Below are 21,306 nucleotides of genomic sequence, written 5' to 3'. Positions count from 1 at the left end.
TTTCTACAGCTGGAGAAGGCTGCATTCAGCAACACCACTCTGAAGGAGTGAAAATGGGATGTTTCAGTTCTGTGTGCTCTGTTTCTTTATCAGCTTGTCACACTTCATGCTCCACGTGCAAGGGACCTCTGGCCACTCACTGCACCTCCTGTTCCTTCCCTCTGGCACTGCGCCAGGGCCAGTGCCTGGAGAACTGTGGAGAGGGTTTTTACCAGGATCACAACATCTGCAAGGGTAAGCTCTGTACTTGGAGTAAGTTGCCCAGCTGCTGAAAACCAGGTTTTGTTTTTCCTTTATCCTATGCTAAGCCAGTCAATGCTGAATTCCTGCCTTTCCTGCTGATTTTCCTGCTTTGAGAAAAAGTGAATTTTCCCACATGCTTTCAGCTTTCACAGCCCCAGGATTTAGTGATTTCAGGGACTATATTTTTCTTTTTTTGGTGTATGCTGCTGAAATAAATGTACATTGCTTCCAAGTTTTTCTCAACATGAGTTAAGTGGTGGATGAAATTCCACGTGCAGCTGGTATGAAATTCCACATATACCTAGTATGAAATTCCACATGTTCCTGGCATGAAATCCCACATACATCTGGTAGATTTGCAAAGACCGAGGTCATCTTTGCAGCAGTGGGAAAAGTGAAAATTCGGAAGGTGAATTTCTGCTTCGTGTGAGCCCTTCACACTGTCATTTCTTGCTGTCCCTCCCAGTGAGATGGAGCTCACTGTTGCAATTCGAGAAATTAAAGGAGAATTGGCTGCCTGTGGCATGGGGCTGCAATTTTTTATTTGTTCATCAGCTTTACTCAGGAAAAGAGCTGTTCCTCGGGGGTGAGGGGAACGATGTCGAAGTATTTTTCTAAAATTCCTGTTCTGTTGTAGAAAGCACAGGTTGTTGGGCCTTGTCATTGTCTCTGGGAAAGCTGTCCCTTGACCTTCTCCCTGGGAAAGCTGTCCCAGAGCTGTGGCTCTGATGGCTCTCTCCCCCTGTGTCCAGGTTGCCACCCATCCTGCCGCTCCTGCGCCGGCCCAGGGGCCACGCAGTGCCTGCGATGCCGGGCGCCTGAGGACGTCCTGCAGCCTCACCTGCCCAGGGAAGGAGCTCTCCATGGCCTTTGCCTCCCCCACTGCCAGTCCCAGTTTCATGTGGATAGCACAGGAGTCTGCAGAGGTGAGAACAGCTGTTCAAAGCCCTGGGGTTTGGGTGTTCGGGGGGAGTTCGTACCATGGTACCATGTTTGGTTTGTATGTGCTGGGAGCCCTGTGCCTGCCATCAGTGTTTAAACTCTGTAACTTTCAAAATGGCATGTTCTAGTACTTTTGAGGGAAAATGTAATCGACATAAGACTCGTGACTAAAAGACTCTGGTACTTTCTAAGTGCCTGTGTTCAAGCCTGCTCAGCTCAGTGTAGCTTTCTTTCCATTGAAGCTGGGTACGTGATTTTTAGCACTGACTTACTTTGAAGCTGGATCAATCCTTAAATCCTTTTCAAAAAAGACTGAGCTTTCTCCTTCTTAGCCCTTGGAGCAGGTCAAGACATCCCACAGCAGTCTTTTCTTTTGTGGAAGCTCTTCTGCTACATGCCCTGCCATCACTTCTCCTGAAATATCAACTAGGAAGCATTTCCATGAAGGCTAGAGTTTGGAAAAGTGGGTAATGTGATGTATGTTGGGGATACATGTGGTTTCCCACCAGTCAGAGAGATAGTGACTTAAGTAAAGTAGTAGTAATAACAATAGTAACAACACTACTGATGGCTATTTCTTCCTGTTGAAAAAACCTATCTTCTAAAAGTGGACATAATTTAAGTCCATTTATTTTGATTTTATCTCTTTGTCTCAGCTCAGTGGAATGAGTATAAGCTCATTTTTTTGCTTTAGAGGATATTATAAAGGAAGAAGTGGCTTTTCTTTTTTTTTTTTTGGTGGAGTGATTCTGTCTTAAACAGTGCCCTAGACAGGTACCCAGTACTTTGAACTGATTCCTGAAGGCATTCGTGTAGTGAACCATCCATGCAGTGGCTGTTTCTTGGCAGGTAATGGGTTTTCCTGGCTAAGTCCAGGTCGTGGTGTAGAAACTGTGTGAAGGAATCCCTATATTCCTGCCTCAGGTGGGCGAACACACCTGAGCACAGCTCAGTGACAGCTCTGATTTATGTCACGGGGCAAGAATCCCAGCACAAGCCCTTGTGGTTTTGGCTCTGCTGTGTCACTGGTGGCATTAGAGTAGGAGTTTGATTTATTGTAGAAAGAGGTGAGCATTCAAGATGCCAGACTCTGAGCTCTCACTATAAAATGCTCACACAAGGTTTGTAGGCTGAACCTTTTGGAAAACGCAAACCCACAGCACTGTGCAGAACAGAAGCGTGTTCATATGTAGGGCAAAGTGCTGGTTTTGTAGAGTCACAGAATGGCTTGGAAGGCACCTTAAAGATCTCTCTGGCAGCCAGCGAAGTGTAGTTATATAAATTATTCTATTTAATTTCATCTCCTCTGTCCAGCCCTGTGTCTTGTTTCCCCAGAGTCCAGAAGTCTGTGTTCAACTCACACACTGGAAACTGTGGCCTCCAACCGCTGCTCTAGTAAATATGAGGTTTTTAGCTAGTGAGTTTATATATTGTTATTTATTTAATCAGATGGCTTAGCTGAAGATGATTTGGTTTTGGGTCAGTACCAGGAAAGAAGTGCAGTTTTTAACTGCACTCTTCATTCGTGCTGGATCATCCTCGTGATGAGCGTTCGCTTCAGGTGCCCAGTCCACCTCTGTGGATATTTGCTCCAGAATGGCTGATGATAGCTGTTCAGTGATAGAAAACCCTGCCTGGAGCAACTGCAGGGTGATAACAGAAGGTGATTTCAGCAGCTGGTAAGTTTGCAGAACCCCAGGGCTCTTCCAGGGAGGACAACAGCATCACACGGCATCGAGCAGCTCAGCGTTGCATTTCAGTAATGAACTGCGCAGGTGCAAAGAAATATTAAATATGCAGCTGTCTGTGCTTGCTCCTTACCTTCAGGAACTGCTCTCCACTTTGTACTCCTTTCTACCTCTCACAAGCAGAGGATCCTGTAAAGGAAAAATACCTTCCTGTCATCCTTGGGAAGAAAGCAATTCTGGCCATATTTTGAGGCAGTAACAAGCGAAGTAAGCCAGAATTAATTTGGCTTTCTGTGTGTTCTTGTTTTTCCCTTCCCTGCAGAGTGCCACTCCTCCTGTGCAGGCTGCGTGGGGAATTCCTCCCAGGACTGCACGGCTTGCCCGGCTTCCCACGTGCTGCTGGCGGGCAGGTGCCTCCCCGCGTGTCCCGAGGGGCTGTTCGGCCGCGGGCATCGCTGCTCCTGTGAGTGCCCCTGCAGCTTGCCCTGCTGCCTCTCGTGCCGTGCACCTCCCGGCGGGCACTTCTCAGTGCAATTGGAGATGCTGCCAGATTTTTATGAGGCTGTTTAGGTATTTTCAGGGGAGAATAGGATAGTCCAATTTCAGGGAATGGAATCTCCTCCTAATGGGAGAGAGGTGAACACTTGGAATCATAAATTACACTCCGTTTTTCTCCTCAGGACTGTTTCCCTGAAGATACTTCGTGCTTGGTTTCAGAATGGTGTTCCTAGCTTGTGTGCTGTGGAAAAGACTCTTTAATGGACAGCACCGGAAATTAAAATACTTTTATTAGGCAAAGCCTCAAATTTAGAGAGAAAAACCTTTTCTAAAGTCCATTACTCTATTTATTCAATTGATTCAGCCAAGGAACAACTTTATAAATAGATTTATTTGGCAGGCCATTGTAAAGATTCATCAGTTTTGAAGTGTGCACTGCCACCTTAGAGCTGAGGTAACTGCTGAGTGCTGCTTTACGTGGTTTCAGGCTTAAATTTCAGTGTCAGGAAAGTGGCATCTTGCAAGCTGTGTCCTTTTATTCAGAAAGAGCTTTGAAAGTAGTTTTTAAGAATTTTTTACTGACTGTTGGACGTAGTATTTTTATCTCCTTCAGATCTGTAGCATGGAAATCTGGCATCTGTCTTTAAAGCTGGAAGGACAGAGAAACAGTCCATGAAATATTTTTGAGTGCACTTAAGCCACTTTCTTTGCCATCTCTTTGTTGAGCTTTTAGCAGACAGAATGGCTAATGAGCTGGCAGGGCATTCCTGCTTTAGAGGCTTCAGTTTGGGAGGGCTCGGTGAAGAAATCATTCCTCATTTTTCCTCTCATGCATATCAAACTCATTCCACAATGGTGTTCATACAGTCCCAAGAGAAGTTTAATTTATCTCCCCCGTGCATCCCACTTTCGTATTTTTATATGCACAAGGATATGCTGGAGGGAGGAGTAACAGAGCCAGTCTCTCTCTCTCTTATATTGTGTGTAGATCTATACCTTGATTAATGTAGGGAACAAATCGCATTTTTTAAACTGACAGCCCATTCCTCATCTTGTTTGTTCAGAATGAGGACGTAAGAGCCTTCCAAACCACAGCCCTGCAGTCCCTGGTGCCATGGGACCATTTTATGCCCATGTTTTGTAGGAGTGAATGATGGTGGGAGCTGGTGTTTTGGGGAGGGAGGGGAGAGGGTGCACCACGAGCATAACCAGGAGTGTTGATTTTCTTGCCCAGCCTGTCATCCATCCTGCAAGACATGCCATGGCCCCTCTGATTGGGAGTGCTCCACCTGCCACCCCCATGCCACTCTGGATCGTGGGAAGTGCAGGACAGCCTGCAAGGAGGAGCAGTACCTCAACCTGGTGGGGTATTGTGTGGGTGAGTAGTGGGAGCTGCTGTGGGATGATCTGTGTCTGTGCCATTAACCTGCTCCTTCACGCTGCCAGGAAAGCTGCTTAGGTCCTGCTCAGACCTTCAGGAAAAGGAGTTAAGTTAAAATTTGTGATCCAAAGAAGCAGTTTATGGGGCCCTAAAGAAAAACTGGCACAGTAAGTGTTGTTGTGTGCATTTTTGGGAGGTAATAGGATTTCTGCATGGGGGTTATGCTGTGTGGGTGCTCAGTGCCTGCACTTAAGCCCATCATCTGAAACCACTGATTGCATTTATCTGTTTAAAAAGAAAAATCGCTTCTAATCCGTCATACAGACACGTATAAACATATCCTGGGAACTGCTCCAACATTTTCTGAGCTTTATCAAGCCCTTTTTTTTTTTTTTCTGTGTCAAAAAAAGCTACGGTGTGTGAGGCTTAATCCAGGCTGAACAGTTCCAAATGAGATAAGGAATCATAAGAAAAGGGAAAAATGCATTAGATGTAATGAATATATCCATTGAGAAGCTATTGTTCTCAGTTTAATATGATTCCTTTTCACAGAGACTTCACTTTGCTTACATCTGTGTCTTGGGTAGTCTTTTTATGAAAGACTTGTTTCTTTGCTCTCCACAGATTAATTCTATGAACCATTTCTTCCTTTTAAACAACAGTGATTGTTTTCTCTGCAGAGACAAAAAGAGCAGGGAAAGAAAGCGTGTGAGGAGCAAGAAAATATCCTAAAAGTACTGTACAGCTCCTTAGGAATTCAGGCTGGGGAATGAAGATGTTTCATACAGTCAAATAATTACAATCTGAAATAATTCAGCATTTCAGTGTGAAGAGGTGTCTCTGCCCTGTACAATTTCAGGGGATACAATGGTATTTATTCATGTTCTGGCATGTCAGAGCTCTATGCACTTTATTTCTTCCATCTTATTTCCCCATTAATTTGCATTGTGCTCCCTATGGAAGAAGTCCTGTGGAAAAGTGGCCTTCTAGATGTAAATTTCGTTGGGAAAACCTTAGCACCATTTATTGCCAACCAGGATTCTTTCTGAGGAGAGTTAATTCTGCTGCTTTAATTATCCCCTTTTTTGGTGTCATGGACCAATTAGCCTGCTCCCCAAATCCCAGGTGATCAGGGAGATGTCACAGAGCTGGGCAGGAACTGGAAGCAGTGGGTTCCCTCAGGAAGTGTGGAGGGCATTCCTTGTGGCATGGGAACTTTCAGTGTCCATGTGCTTGGATGCATCGATGAAGCTGTGAGAACCCTTGCAGAGGAACACAACTGAGGTTTTTTGCCTTGACAAAAAAGTTGCTTTGGCCCTGGATCTGCAGTCTGAAGCGTGTTGCTCTTTGAGCTAAAATTATGTCTGGTGTTTAAGCAAAGGGTGTTTGTTGCCAGTTCTCCTAGAGATAAAGAGCTCCACATCCAGGTTGTTAAGTTGCACTCATTCTTCTCATTCAGCACTGATTGAAATGCTAAATTTGCCCTTGCAAGTTATTAATTATCAGTTAAAGAGCAGCTGTCCCATAAAAGAGAACATTAAAACCCCTGACACTCTCATAAGATATGATTTGCATCAGAATCTAACAAAGCTTTTTCCTTCACCTCCCAAAGCAATATATTTTTACAATTATCTTCCCATTTGTCTTTAATTCCCAACCCTCCAGGCAGAATTGTGTTACGACTTATAGGGCCTGCTGTGCATTACAGTCACCTGCCATGCTTTATGGACCTGGAGGGGAAAACCTTTCACAGAGGTTGGAGAAAACCAGCTGTCACTCCAAACCATTGCCTGGGAATTAATGGTGTTACTGTGCATGTTACCTGAATGAGGATTGGAACATTTGCCTTGTCAATAGGAAAAAAAAAAAGGTCTTGTTTTCAGCGGTTAATCAAATAAGCATTTCACATTTAAGCAGAAGAAAGACAAAGTGTGCTAAACTTTCAAAAAAACGAGTCTCTGAGCTCTGTTTTGGGCACCCAGAATTTGTGCCAGTTCTTCCCTGAGAGTGCTCAACTGACTAATTTGGTTTTATAGCCCAAGTGTATGTACAGGAATGTGTTTGAGACTTTAGCCATCCCCTGTTGAGTCCCACAGCTTCCGTGGGTTTTGTTTTCCCAGTTCAGAAACACTCCGTGATTTCCCTCTCCCTCTTGTCCAAGTCGATTCAGCTTCAGGAAACCTTGCAATCACCAGTCTAAAAAACCCCAGCCATTGCTAAAAGTCTTGTCCTGCTCGTAAACCCCTGCCCTCACTTTTCTGATTTCGAATTTCCTTGTTGATCTGGAAGCTTCCCTGTTATCTTTTCATCCTGACTGCATGGAAGGGCAATTAGACAAATGCAGAGGGACTGGAGGGAAAGAAAACTGCGAACACCCACGGATACAGAATCCCCCACAGCTCAGTCTTATCTTCCAGCTGCATCTTCCAGCTGCAAGGGAGCTCCCAATCCCCGTGTTCCGCAGGCCCTGCTTTCTTAGGCTGCGTGCAGTTGGGAGAACGTTCAAAGCTAAACCAGGAGAGCTCGCTCAGGAGGGGGCCTGTAACAAGCTTTGCTGCCTTGTTCTTAAAATTCCAGGAGGGACACTCTGACAACAAGAAATATACTCAGTTCCTTGTAAAATTAATGAGCTGTTGCTGTCCTTTTAGAGAGACATTGATATCATCACAGAGAGCTGGAGCTTTGCTGAGCAGAGCAAGAGGGGCTTAGCTCCACCAACTCACTGGCGTGCAGTCTCCTACAGAATCAGCAGCTGAGCTGCCAGAGGAGGAAAAATCCTTTCCCTGCTTTGGTCTGGGCTCCTTTGTGCCCAGCACCATCCAGCTGGATCTCCCACCTCACACTGCCTAGGGAAGCTCTCACAGGATGCAGGCAGAGCCCTGCAAACGCGGTTGCACTTCAGCAAGAATTCACTTTGGTTGTTTTGAGTGACAGATTCCCTTCCAGGTCTTGGAAAAGAGACACAAAAAAACCATTCCAACAACCAAAGCAAGGCAAAAATCCTGGTCAACGTTGTGTATCCTTTTAAACCAACCATACTGATTTGCTTTCTGGATTTACTGTAAGATACCAGAGACTTTTTGCACATTGAGGTGCCTGTAAGGCGTGTGGTGTTTTCAGCCCTGATTTTAAGTCATGCTCTGTCGTAAGCCTCAGACCTCACCTTAGAGTTCAGCACAAAACTTGCATCGGGAAATGCTTTTCTGGAGAGCCCCTAAGAGGGGAGAAATGTTTAAACAATATGAGCGGGTGATTGCTTAGCAAATGGTGGAGCTGAGAGGCAGAAATGCCTCTGGTTTCCTTCGTGAGCATTCACAAACACTTCAGAGAGGATTTTGTCTCCCCAACAGCCTCTTTTGTCTTAAAACAATCTGTAACAGATAAATTCTGTGTAGGAAGGGCACTGTTTTCTTGCTTTATTTGCTAAGAGAAAGCTAAAGAGTGTGTGGAAGTCAAGTAACTCTGGAAATCCATGTAAGTAATTCCATTCTACTTTACAATGAAAGTTGCTTTTTAGCAAGACCAGTGATAGGGAAGGTGATGGGGGTTATTTTTGCATAGAGGTGAAGAAAGAGGAAATCAGAACCAGCTGGAAGGGGTGCAGGAAAACATTTTGTTTGAACAGTGGGAGCCAAGTCAGTAGTCTCAGGAAGATGAGGAGGGAGGCATTGGGACTACAAGCCAAGTGGTGACAGACTTCCCTAAGAATCCAGTTGGGATACTGGAAGGGGTCTAAGGGAATTAGCTAACTGTGTTGCACTGACCTGCAGCCAGCTGGGGATGTGAAGGCTCCAGAAAGCCCAAATGCCACAGGCTGTAACGTGCCTGCTGGCTGAGCTGGAGGGAGGATTGACAGGGAGAAGGCAGAAGCAGGAAACAAGTAGGGCTGTGGGGTGTTATTGAGAAGCACAAAGAAAACATCCCCCTTCTGTTAGTCCTCGCTTCAAAGGGAGCCTGCTGTGAAAAAGTGAAATCATCTCTCCCTAAACAAAGCACTTCAGTTCTTCCCTCACTCTCTCACTCGCTCCCCAATGTCCCTCAAATTCGCCATGAGCGTCAGCCCTGGGTTTTTTGTTGGTGTTGTGTGTGCTTTGATCTCCAGGCTTGCAAAGGAACAAGAGTGTGATGGGGCTGATTCATCCTAAAACAGTAACTGGGAAAACTCTTTCCTCTCGTGGAAGCAAAAAAAGAGGCTCACAAAGAGAAAACTCCGCTGCAGCAGCACAGAGTTTTGTAGATACTTAGATTTTTAAGTGTTAGTTTGGGAAAATCTAGGATTTTTACTGCAGATACTGACTGTTTGATACCCTATACTTTCTCAGCTTCATTTTTATGCTCTGTTTATGAAACTTTTCGACCAGATGTGTTACTCATTATACCCTGCCAAAGCTCTTTATTAGAGACCAGTGGCTCCAGCAAGAGATTAAAGTGGAGGAGTATTATTTTAGCAGTAAGGAGAGTCAACATATTACCAGGTAAACGTGGAAGTAGAAAAAAATCTAATTGGATTTATGTTAATTTTATTGGTTATATGTGCCTAAAACTCTTCACCCCACCTCCAGGCCCGTGCGTACAAATTACAGGTGCTCAGGGCCTTTTGGATGATCTCACAGTCCTTGCTCCTTAAGGTGGGCTGCATGTGATCTTTTCTGGCTCCAGGGACTCCAGAGAGATGGCAGGTCTTTCCACTCCAATGTCAGTGTAGGTCTGGGATCTTTGGCAGTGAAGATTCATGGGATTTATGCCTTGGGTATGGAGTTGTTCTCCTGCACAGTCGGAAGCTGCAGAACGATAACCCCTGTGAGCTGCAGCCAGCCCCTCAGGTTGGTCACTGAGTTTGGGAGCATGACTGCATGTGCTGCTTTGCTTTTATCTGAAGCACAGAGTGTCTTCCTGCACACCTTTACCCCAGCTCTGGCTGTTAATTCCCCAGCTCCAAGGCTGAGAGCGTGGGGCAGAAACTCGATGGATTACATACCCTGTAGAAGCAGGAGGTGAAGGAGGCAGCTGCTTTAAGGACCTTGGATCCCTGCCTGCAATCAGGAGTGGATCCATTTCTGAGCTGCTTCTGGGCTTTTGCAGCAGCAGTGTTTGGTAAGAATCACCTGTGTGTGACATGCAGGAGACGTCAGCTGGGGCGAGGCTCCAGCCGCTGCCGCGCTCCTGCAGCTATGGATGCAGAATTCCTCCAGGCTCTGACGTGAGCCTGTCTTCAGCTTGTAAAATTAGATTGCCTGACAATCTGTAGTAGTGCTGTCACAGGAGACAAAAGACAGAAAGGTGAACCTGCAGCAGAAATCTGACAAGAGGCCAGGTACTCAAATCAAGCCTCATTATTACATTTCTTTCAAGACAGTCGTCATTTCCTTTTTAATTTTCTCAATTACCATAATGAGGATTAATTTGGCTTCTAGGTTGCCTTACACTGCACCTTTGTGCACACAAAAGGCTTGTTGTCACATCTTTTGAAGCACCTAAGTTCAGGCAGAGGTCAGGAGACACAAGCCTGTGTCCTGCTGGGGAAAAATGGAAAAACGAAAAGGTTTTGAGGCACTCCAGTGCCACTCTTGGCTTGGCTTTGAGGGCTGCAGTGGCTGTTTCGGGGTATGGGTGTCTCATTTGTGTGGGAAAATGTGAACAGCAGGAAGTACAGGAGAAGGTCATACAGCTGTACAGGTTGTGTTCCTCATTTTTCCACGGTGGGAACAGAGGGAGGTGAGTGCCTAAGGCTTCCAGTGGAGCTGAAGAGAGAAACCTGTAGGCAGAGGCACCCAAAATCAGAGAAAGGTCTTGGGAAGCAAAGGGCTTTGAGCTGGCTTTGTGCAAAGCTTTCCCAAGCTCACTTAAGGATGGGAAAGAGGATGCTTGAATGAGGCAGGAGGGATGCAGAGGAAAAGTGAAAATGTTGTGGTGCTCAGGAAGAGCACGAGATGAGGAGGAGGCGAGAGGAAAGGAATGCTCCTTGGATGCGGGAATTTCGGGTAGCAGGATGTGCTCTCACAGTTCCATCCCTAACACCCTCCTGGAGTTCTCAGCAAAGTTCTGTGCTGTCCCTCTGTGCTCAGTGTCCCTTGTTCCCTGCTCCCTCTAGACTGCCACCCCCTCTGCCGTCAGTGCGTGGCCAACCTGCGGGACACCGGCAGCGTCTGCCTGCAGTGCCAGAACGCCCGTCACCTGCTCCTGGGGGATCACTGCCTTCCTGACTGTCCTCCGGGACACTACGCCGAGAACGGGGCCTGCAAAAGTGAGTGGTTCCTACACATGCCTCGAGTAGCTGCAGGGAATGCCTGGGTCCTTGTGAGAAGTTCCATGGAATGATTCCTGTTCAGTAGAGAAGCTTTGTCCAGCTGGCACGACACTGCACTGGAACGGATTTTTTTTCTCTTGCTGGTAGGGGTTTCTCAGGATGTTTTGCAGCCTGAGATGGAACATCACCCTAGCTAAGGTCTGTTACTGAGGCTACAGTAATGGCCGAGAAGGTGATGGGTTGTAGCAGCTCCTAAAACAGAAAGCCAATTTCATTCAGCCTTTTAGGCTGGTGTGATGGATGCAGCACCTGTGGCACATTTTATTTTCTAACGTGTCCCTGCATCTCCTCCACTTTTTGTTGTTGATGTGGTTTCATAGTCCAGTCATTGTCTGAGCTGCTTTATATTCCTTGGGCTCTTAGAAGGAAGCAGGTTCCTTTTCTTGGTCTGTGGCTGACAGAGATGTGGTAAAGCTCAAAACCGAGCACAGGGTATTGCAGTTTAGTTTCAGAGAAAGGAACCAAAACCAGAAATTCAGCACAATGTAGATGCTCCTTTGGCAGGAAGTGGCATTTCCTAATCTAGTTTAGGGTGGGTAATATTTCAAAGGTTCTCTCCAGCATTCCGGGAGCTGTGTGTTTATTTACCTGTTTTTGACAAATGAGATCTCAGAGCTGTATGAAACATACCCTGTGTCACTTGATTGGAAAGGCCCCTGAGAGAGAGAGGTTTTGCCTTCCTGGAAATGTAAGCCTAGGGACAACATTTCTTCCCTTTGGTTGATAGATTTCATTTAAAAGGAGTTGTGCATTATTCCGACCGTGTCAACTCATAGGACATTTTGTCCTGGCTTTTAAGATCCCCAGCACAGCTCACTGTGGTCGCTTCTGATTGCTTCGCCCACTCTCACTCATGATTAATTTTATACCTATCATGACAGATGTAATGATGGCATCAATCTTTAGCTAAAGGCCTGTCAAGAAGTAAAACAGACTAATAATTTTGTATGTAACCTCTCTGGAGAAAGCAATAGGGTACATTGGCCTCAGCCATTGTGATATTTTAAATCTCTTTGGTCAGACTAAGAAATGAGCCTGAGAAGTCATGAGGGAAATGGGGAGAGGGTGCATGGAGATAGTCTGGTTTCCCTCAGTGCAATTCCTGCTGAAGGGATGGATGTGAATCTTCAGGGAAGTGTGGAACTGTCAGAAAAGCACTAAATGGTTCCTACACAGACAAAGAGGATCTGACCTGAAGCTAGGTGAGAGAAAGCATGAGAGGGAGGTACATACTTGCCCTTTTCTCACTCTTCTGTTAGACAGGTCCTGGCCAGACCCTCTAAGAGCTTTTCTTAAGGAGAGCAGAAGGTTGAAGAGAAGAGGGTAAAAAGAGAAAGAAAGGAGAGGATCCTTCCTTGTGCAGGAGGCACTGTGCTCCACTGAGGGCTTAGACTTGGCAGGAACTTCTGGTGCTCACCATCCCTACTCTCCGTCTCGGAGAGCGTTTCTGCTGAAGCTTGTGGAACTTGCCCTGAGACGTGCTTTTCCTTGAACAGAAACACTGGTTTTTGCTGTCCCTGCAGGGTGCCACCCTTCATGTAAAACCTGCACTGCCGAGGGTCCCTTCTCCTGCTCTTCCTGCAACACCAGCCTGGTTCTGTCCCACACGGGCGCGTGTGCTCCGCTCTGTTCCCCGGGATACTACAGGGATGACAGGCAGACCTGCAGACGTGAGTGCCTCTCCCCCAGCCATCTCTCCTTTCCACAAGGCATTTACCAACATGTCTTTTCTTGTTCCTTTGCTCACTGTTCCTGTTGCCTGGAAAAGAAAGGTTTCAAGTGCCTAAAAACGCGATGTGAGTTGACAGAGGTGATGAGCTGCCTCGGGAGCAGAGCCTACAGCATGGTTGAAATTTGAAAACAGTTGCAGTTTTGTTATTGACCTCTAAGACAAGAGGCTTTGTGTCCTGCTGTAAAAATCTGCAGGGGCATTTGTGTAGGTTTCCCTGTGATGGATTCTGGACTTTAGGAAAACTTGGCAAGTTGAGACCAGTTTTAATCAATCCTTACTGAGGCAAACCCCCTCCTCACTGCACTACCTGCCAGCACATGCCATGGAAAACTGCACTGTAGCATTTATGTGCATTTCTCCTCATGTGAAACCCCAGGAGAAACAAGCTGGGGAAGCTTGGTAGGCACAGGCCTGACAGACCTGAGCTGATCCTAATGATCTGGTGCTAAGTTATGTTTTATCCTACCCCTGCTATCCTTTGTGAATCTCTCAGGTCCTTTCCTTTCCTTTATTATTCTGTGTTCACTCTGGCCCTGGGTTATTCCTCTCATAATTATTTGGCTTGATGTTCCAAAATGCCAAGTGGTATGGCCTAAAGATATAAAAACCAGGAAAAAGCCCTGCTTGAATCGTCCTGCTATAATACACACACCTAAAAATGAGTGAATGCTTAAGGGCTTTGGTCACTGTGAACCCAAACACTCAGATTAGTGATGTCCTGCATTACCCTGATTTAAATTCTCTGATTTATAAAATAACTCTGTTGCACTGAGTCCAGGTATCAGTGTCATCCTACCTAGACCCAGTTTTGTCACTGATGAAGTCCTGTAGGAGGAAACTGATGCAGTTGTCAGCTTTACCTGCCTTTTGTTGAAATGGTTCTCTTGAAACTATTATTTCCATCTGATCAGCAGAAATGGAGACACATAGGTTCAAGGAAATAATTGGAAGGATTTGCACCACTCTTCTGTTGAGAGAGAAAAAAAAAAGGCTACTCAATAATAATGAAAAAAGGAAAGTAATAAAAAATAGGAGTTAAAAAAAAAGGGATTCTTGCTGTCCTGGCTAGTTTGCTACAAGCTCTACAAAATACTCAGTTTTTTTTCCTGCAGTATGGATTCTCTTATTGCTTGCTGCACCAAAATATCTCCCTTCCTAATTGACATGGCCCTTTCTAATGAAAGCTTTCCTGTAGATAGCCCCTGCCTCAGGATATCAAGGTAGACCTGGAATGTTCCTGGGGCCTGCACCATTCCCGAATTTGGTTCAGGGGCTCAACTGCAAATAGATTTTTATTTTTTTGCAAGCCAATTCAGCTACTCTAATCTCCTTATTGCAAATGGCTTTTTAAGAAGTGTTTGTAATCCTTGGGGCAGGAGGCTCAAGGCTGAGTGTGTTGGATTTTTGTCATTCCAAGTGTCACTTGTGCCTTTTCAAGTGCTGCCGATAAGCCATGGAGATACAGATTGTCCCAGGCTGCTGGGAAACTGCCACTTGGAGGGCATGAAGATTGTTTAATTGGAGGTTGGCTGTTAGGCTGAGAAAATCTGGTCTCTCTTCAACATTTATTTTAGTCTCTTTGCACTTTTGAGGAACTCGGGGTTGGAATGAGGTTCAGAGAGATGCTGAGTGCACGTATGGGCTCCAGGAGATATTTTTAAACTCAATGACATCCTGGCCCAGGAACAGGGAGAAGCTTAACGAGTCCTTCATGGGCTTAAAAGTGCAGATATGGAGTCACACTGATAAAACAAGCAGACAGGTTTGCTTCCAGATACAGTTTTTGCTTACTCTCCTGGCATGCCTCCATGGGTAGCCTGATTTCCATGGATTTAGACCTCATGTTTTACTGTATTTTTAATAGATGGTTCTTTGGAGCACTTTTAAAAAGTAGTTTTTTCATGTAGTATTCTTAAGGGAAGTAAAGCCAGAGTGGCAGCAGAGCACCTAAGAGCAGCTGCTAGATTCTTCAGGTAAACATTTTGCTAGAAATCATTTGTACATCGATAAAATACAGACCTTCTGTGACATTTTATAGAGGAGCTAAAGCAAGTAACTCTTTTGAAAAACACTGGGTTCTTGCTTCAGTGAGAGCAACGTGGATATTTTCACATTTACTTTGATATTTGGAGGGGTTTTTTTGGTTATAAAACTGTGTTTTGAATAAGCATGTCAGTATTTATGACCCAAACTGTTAGTACGGCTTCCTGCGAAGTTTAGTTCCTGGACATCAACGAGATGAGTTGAAATACTCAACTCTAGGACTTTGATCCTAGATTCAGTAAATCCCTGACTTATTTTTTTCCTGGCACCTTTGTTGCTCCCTGCAGCTCCAGAATGTCACACTGTGTGCAGATAAAAAGGTGGAAACGCTAAGTGAAATTAAATGGGCCTTTGGTCCCACCAAGGATTGCAGCAGTCTACTGTGCTCTCCAAATTTGTGTGTTTCTGGGTCAAAAGTCATATGAAACGCAGGTTGCATCAAGGAAATAAGAAAACAGGGACAGGGAAAGCTCTTATTTGGGGATTTGGACTCAGGGTCAATGTTTTACTGTGGCCTGAGGAGAGTAAGAAGCAGCGTGAGGGGACATTCCAGCCTGTTCCAAATGGAAAGAGACTCTACATTTTGGAGAATGTGAAAAGGAACATAACAAGCAAAAACTCTGAAGTCCCCACAGAGGACAAGAGGAGTCGCAAGGCTGCAGGACAACACCATTTTGACTTGTGCAGTCAGCTGGTGCATCGGGAATGACACTGATTTCCCTTGTCTTTCCACAGCTTGCGGCAGCCAGTGCTGGAGCTGCGACTCGGCCGCCGGCTGCACATCGTGCAGAGATCCAGCCAAGGTCCTGCTCTTTGGGGAGTGCCAGTACGAGAGCTGTGCTCAGCAGTATTACCTGGATTTTTCCAGCAAGACTTGCAGAGGTGAAAAATACAATGCTGGTTTCAAGGGGAAAAAAAAAAAAAAGGAAAGAAAGAAAAGAAATAAATAAGAAATAAATACAAGTGCCTTGGCTAAGAATCCGTTCCATGGCAGCGGAAGCTGTGCAGGTGGCCTGCCTTAAAAAGGCTGTAGGAAGGGGGAAATTGTTCAGTGACAGGTTGCTTGCAAGGTTTCTGCAGTTTTTTTCTCTTTTTGGGCAGCCTGCTGTCACATACTTGAGTCTTTCAGTGGAACAAGATTATTGCAAATCGCTCTCTTGTAAATGATTTTGTAACTGAGCCAGCAAAGTTTTCAGGGGTCAGGTCCAGCAATTCGTTTAGTCACGGGTCAGCTGATAACGAGTGAGCTTGCCAGGATAAGTCTCTTTTAGGGTGTTTATCTGGCCTCCTGTACATACCTGTCTCTCTCTCTGTCTTATTAAATCCTGCATCACTGAATGGCTGCAGAAACAGCAGTTTGGAGTGATTTAAAAGACATGTGACTTGAAAAATTTCCAGAACTCCCCAGCAGAGTGTTCCATAATGGCAATAAGTGATATATTCCCACAGCTTGTAGACCCCAGGTGCTAAGCCCTTGTGCAGGGTGAGCACCCCAGAAAGGGCTGCCCTGAACTGATTTTTGTTTTCTTCCAGAGTGTGACTGGAGCTGTAATGCCTGCAAAGGTCCCCAAAGGACTGACTGCCTGCAGTGCATGGAGGGCCACGTTCTCCATGAAGGAGCTTGTGTGGCAGAGTGCCCTCCAGCTTTTTTCCGGGAATCAGACACGTGCCAGAGTGAGTTTTTATGGAGCATTACTTCCAACGTGTTGCCCTGCTTGTCTCCCAAGAGCTGTCGAGCTGAACTCTTTGCATGTGTCTCTTTAGGGTGTGATCAACCCTGCCTTCAGTGCCACCAAGCAGACAAGTGCAGCCTTTGCCCAGCCCCGTTTTTCCTCCTGGGCAGTCTTTGTGTTCCCAAATGTGGGCAGAGATACTATGCAGACGAGGCACAGCGCAAGTGCACAGGTAAGCACAGCGAGCTTGGTGCAGGGACCATGGTGAAATGAGGAAGGAACTTCTTACCAACTCTTATCTCAACACTTTGCCCCTCATTTTGACTCTTTTTGTCAGGTAGGTAAGACACACAGAGTGGTGCTTCTGCTCTGACCCCGGGGACAGCTCTGCACACCAGTGGCCGCGTTGGTTTTGCAGTGCCTCAGTGGGGCTGTGCTTTCCACCCCATGCAGCTTGTCCTCCCGGATGCCTGGAGTGTGACAGTGGCAGCCTCTGCCACCTCTGTGACAGCACCACGTTTCTGAGGAATAAGATCTGTGTTTCTGCCTGTGGCCAGGGTTTCTATGGCAATACACGGACCAGAGAGTGTGAAGAAGGTGAGTGTCTCTCAAGATAAAGTGGCCGAGCTGACAGGCTCCTAGCAGCGGATTTTAAAGCCAGGAGACGTGTTCATTCAGTCACATTTTTGGAATTCAGTTCTGTGCAGTTTCGTGGTGGCTGTTGAAAGCCAGCAGCTCTTTTTCTCCAATGTTTTGGTTTCATAAGATGTGCATGTACATGGCTTTCTAAGTGAAGGTACCTGGTTAGGTGTGCAGGCACATGTTTGCAGCAGCATCATTTATCATCAGTGTAAAACCAGTGACAAAATATCTTGGGGGAAATCCCTTCTTGAATCAAGTTTAGTTGTTACTTTTCCTTTCTTTATTCTAAATGACTATTGACTAGACTCTCTGCAGGACAAGCCAGAGTGTGCCGGCTTTCAATTCTGTGATGGGGAAATCAAGGTGGGAAGTGATTTGCCAAAGTCATCGTGGGGATTGGGATGGACTGCAGTCCACCTGGGTCAGGAATGAACAGGGCACCCAAAAAATAGTGGTGACAAGCATGATGCCAACACAGCCCATGGTGATTCCTGCCGTAACACTTCTCCCTTCTTTCCCTTCAGCCAGCAGGCATCCCTCGAGCTCCCGTGTGAGCAGCATCCTCACGGTGGGCATTGGCGGGGTGCAGCCCCTAGACCTGTCCTTGCTGGGCGTGTGTGATCCGGCCGGTGCCTCGGGCCGGCTGCTGTTCCATGTGGACAGCATTCCCTCCACTGGCCGGCTGGTGATGCTGCTGGACGGGCGGGAGGTGCCGCTGAACCACGGCCGCCGCTTCAGCTGCAGGGACGTGCGGGAGAGGAGGGTCCGCTTCGTGCACGGCAAAGAGGAGCCCAGGTGACTGGAGGGAAGCTTTTTTCTGAGCTCTTGCCTCACAAAAAAATTCTTGAGAACAGGTGTTTTCCTTCTTCCTTGGAAGCATTCCTACAGGGAAGCACGCTTCCCACTGCTGCTAAATCAACTACCAACATACTTAACGCTGTACCACAGTGTAACTGGTGGTGCAAAACTTCTCCGTTCATGGTAGAAGAGGTCACTGTGACCCAGCTCCCAAACCTGTTGTACTTTTGGGGTGCAGGAATCTGTTCCATCTTGAGGATACTCAGCTGAGAGATAAAATTGGCATATTAGTCTGATTCTTAGCACAATTTCTTTATACTGTTAGGTAGAGGCTCAAGTGATGTCACTGCTGTGCTCTCTGGCATAGTTTGCCTTCAGCCATTCCTTGTTTGCCTCCAGTATGAGCTCTGTTAGTACCCTGGAATAATTAGTGGTGATGAGTAGCTGGCACAGCTCACACTGCAAGGATGTAGCAAGGAAGCAGATTGTTCCTGCAGCCAGGCAATAAGCCAGCCATTCCACTCCTGATTTGCATCACCATAAAGCCTTGGCACTAGAGTGACATTGGTGGAATTGTTCTAAATTTCTGGCTGCATAAATCAGGGAGGTCTTTGATCTAAATAAGATCTAAAGAAGACTTTCAGGGTGTCCTGATGCCAAGGGTTAGCTGGTGTTCACCAGAGTTCAGGCATATGTTCCTATATCCTGCTTTTTTTTTTTAGTCTGCCTGGTAGCCACCCTGAAATGTCAGCGTCTTCTCTTGAGAAACAAAGCTACTTTATTACTGAATATTACTCTATTTATTATTTATACTGTTACTTGAAACTTCAAAGTGTTTGGGTGGCATCACTGAAAAGTAAATGGGAAGGAAAAATCCTGGCAAGTCCTGAAGCCAGATAAGTGACATTTTTCTTTAGCGGCAAGTGGCTGACATTTAGAATTGGCACTTTATCTTGGAGATGCCATCCAATGTAGATAACATTACTTAAAGGGAGATGAGGGTATACATATATATATATATTACACAGCTAAAGGTGTTTTATTACCTGTTGTGACTGTTGTGAATCTTCAAGAAAAAATACTATAAAAACATAATTGAAGAAAACTTGAGCTAAAGCTTCTGTCACTGAGCTAGTCATTTCTGCTGAATATATAATATGCTTGTCATTATCGAGTCCTGGAAGAGCACTTCATTAATTTATATTATCCTGTATTTTGGCTTGTTGGGGACCTGTTTAGGAAAGGACAGTTTTCCTTGAAGGTCAGTGATCAAGGGTCATTCTCCCACTCTGAGGTGATCAACATTCAAGCATTCTCAACACAGGTAACGTAACAAAGCCTGGAAACAACCCCAAATTTTGTACCATTTGGAGCCCTGGTTTCTTGCAGGGATAACACAGGAGCTGGGCAGAACTTGAGCAGGTGTTCAGATCAGGCAAACTGCACTCAACTCTCCCTTAGGGGCGGCAGCCAAGAGTCAGATGGAGGAAAGGGACTTGGGGAATTGACTGGAGAAGTTGGCCTGTGTCATTTTGCTTGTGCAGGGAGTTGCAGCTGTGCAATCATAGAGCAATTATCAGCGAGAGCTAAGGAGTCCCTGCTGCTCCAATTATCCTTTGGATCTGCTGATGCTCCAGTTCAGCCTCTTGCTGCGGGGCAATTGGGCCAGGATTGATCCCAATGGCAGGAATGCTTTGACGCTCAAGTTCAATGCTCTGTTCTAGGACAGCTGGGAATTAAATCAGCATGAGCTATTTCAAGTGTGTCTCTTAAAACTTCTCACTGCTTCTTGCCAAGTGTCCGTGTCTCCTGTATTACTGTTGTTTAAAGTCTGGGGCACAATACATTGGTCTCACCCCAGAGGGGTACAGGCACCTTAACGGGGGCCAGGTCTCCAGGGAGGCTTTGCAGCTTGCACTGAGCTTTTTCCAGTGTGGAAAGCTCAGTCAGAAGTTGGGGCTACTTGACATATCCTTACAAATAGAGACCTTGAAGTGCAAAAGAGAATCTGCTACTCTTAAAGCCCATTTACATCCTCAGAGGGGCGCCGAATGACTTGACAGAACTCTTTCAGTGCTGGCTCCTTCCTGCCTCCAAGCCTGGCTTAGCCTCCATCCTCACCACGAGTCATTTATATTCCATATTAGTCATTCCCATAACTTCTGGAAATTAGAAGTGCTCTAGTTTGTCCTTTAGAATAAGACAAACTGTGGGTTTTGATCCATGTGTATATTGATTCTGGCTGGTGCTGAGATCTTGGCTCAGCCTAATCTCTCGTTTACCTCAGTAGGACGTTCACCTAAGTAAGAGCTGCAGTCACTGCCCCAGAATACATAAGTGGGGTTTAATGATAGGAATTTTGCCTGTCGATCCCTAATAACCCAGGGAAGTCGTGCACAGGTGAGGTGGCAGCAGCGGCTCCCCGACGAATGTTCCCAGGGCTTTGACTTTGTCTCTGCGGGATCGCCTCCCTCCTGGGGCGGTGCATTACCCGTGGCAAATGATGTTTATTGGGATCAATGGAGACTGCAGATTGAAACTTTCTTGATGACAAAGAACTGGAGAACTAATTTAAACCAGCAGAAATATGGCCTCTAGCAGATCTTTGGTATAACTTGAATAAGGCTGTGGGGAGTGTTGGAAATGAAATAAATACTGATGATGAAGACACCCAGTTTTGCTGTCATCTCCAAAGGCTAATGAAGATCAGCTAGAGTCAGATGCTTTCTATATAAAGGTCCTAAGTTTTTGCCTTTTCTAAGCCTAATGTGGCATGAGCATCTTCTTTTCATGTGACTAATTCATTTTAAATGCTAAATATTGTTAGATCTGCCCACCGGGGGAAAAGGTGTGGAGAGTGATTCTCTGCTGCTAAGAAATAGGAGATTTGCAGGGATGAAATGAGCTGATGTCCTTATCCCCAAACTTTTAATTCCAGTCCTTAATCATGATCCAATCTCCCAGGTTCAGCAAACACCTCAGAGCTGGTTTTGTGTTTCAGGCCCCGTACGTGTTCAGGAACGAGCCCCTCCTTGTTGGCAGGGGGGAAACCGGGATGATATCGGAGCTGGTGCTTGGCGTGGGGGACAGTGACAATCCTCAGGACGTGGTGCTGATGGTTTTGGAGCCTCCACGCCACGGGAAGCTGCTCGGGCCCCCTGGGGACTCCGGCACCTTCCGCCTGGCTGACCTGGCGGGCGGGCGGCTGCGCTACGCCCACGATGGCTCCGATAGCCAGCAGGACACGGCTCTGCTGCAAGTGAGCGACGGGTACCACTTCCAGAACGTCCTGCTCCACATCAGGATTGCTCCCAAGGTATGTGCTGGCACGTGAACCCTGGCAGGCAGATTGGGAGTGT

At 46.1% G+C, this 21,306-nt stretch overlaps 1 protein-coding gene across 3 annotated transcripts in view; it reads left to right on the top strand.

The window, feature by feature from the left end:
* FRAS1 (Fraser extracellular matrix complex subunit 1) overlaps nt 1–21,306 on the top strand; it is a 110,665-nt gene that overhangs the window by 54,271 nt on the left and 35,088 nt on the right. For all 3 annotated transcript variants that reach the window (XM_042026872.1, XM_042026871.1, XM_042026873.1), the window contains exons 16-28: nt 94–234; nt 996–1,169; nt 3,196–3,336; nt 4,606–4,749; nt 10,844–10,996; nt 12,583–12,729; nt 15,570–15,716; nt 16,368–16,508; nt 16,599–16,739; nt 16,961–17,104; nt 17,674–17,944; nt 19,187–19,271; nt 20,949–21,263. In XM_042026872.1, coding sequence (XP_041882806.1) covers nt 94–234; nt 996–1,169; nt 3,196–3,336; nt 4,606–4,749; nt 10,844–10,996; nt 12,583–12,729; nt 15,570–15,716; nt 16,368–16,508; nt 16,599–16,739; nt 16,961–17,104; nt 17,674–17,944; nt 19,187–19,271; nt 20,949–21,263 — 2,144 coding nt within the window. The remainder of the gene's footprint in view (nt 1–93; nt 235–995; nt 1,170–3,195; nt 3,337–4,605; nt 4,750–10,843; nt 10,997–12,582; nt 12,730–15,569; nt 15,717–16,367; nt 16,509–16,598; nt 16,740–16,960; nt 17,105–17,673; nt 17,945–19,186; nt 19,272–20,948; nt 21,264–21,306) is intronic.

Source organism: Corvus kubaryi, unplaced genomic scaffold, assembly GCF_017639235.1.
Source record: "Corvus kubaryi isolate FWS band 111438036 unplaced genomic scaffold, C.kubaryi_AGA036_p1.0 37292, whole genome shotgun sequence".
Lineage (NCBI taxonomy): Eukaryota > Metazoa > Chordata > Aves > Passeriformes > Corvidae > Corvus > Corvus kubaryi.
Note: the sequence above shows the minus strand (reverse complement) of the source record. Positions and strands in the feature narration are given on the sequence as shown.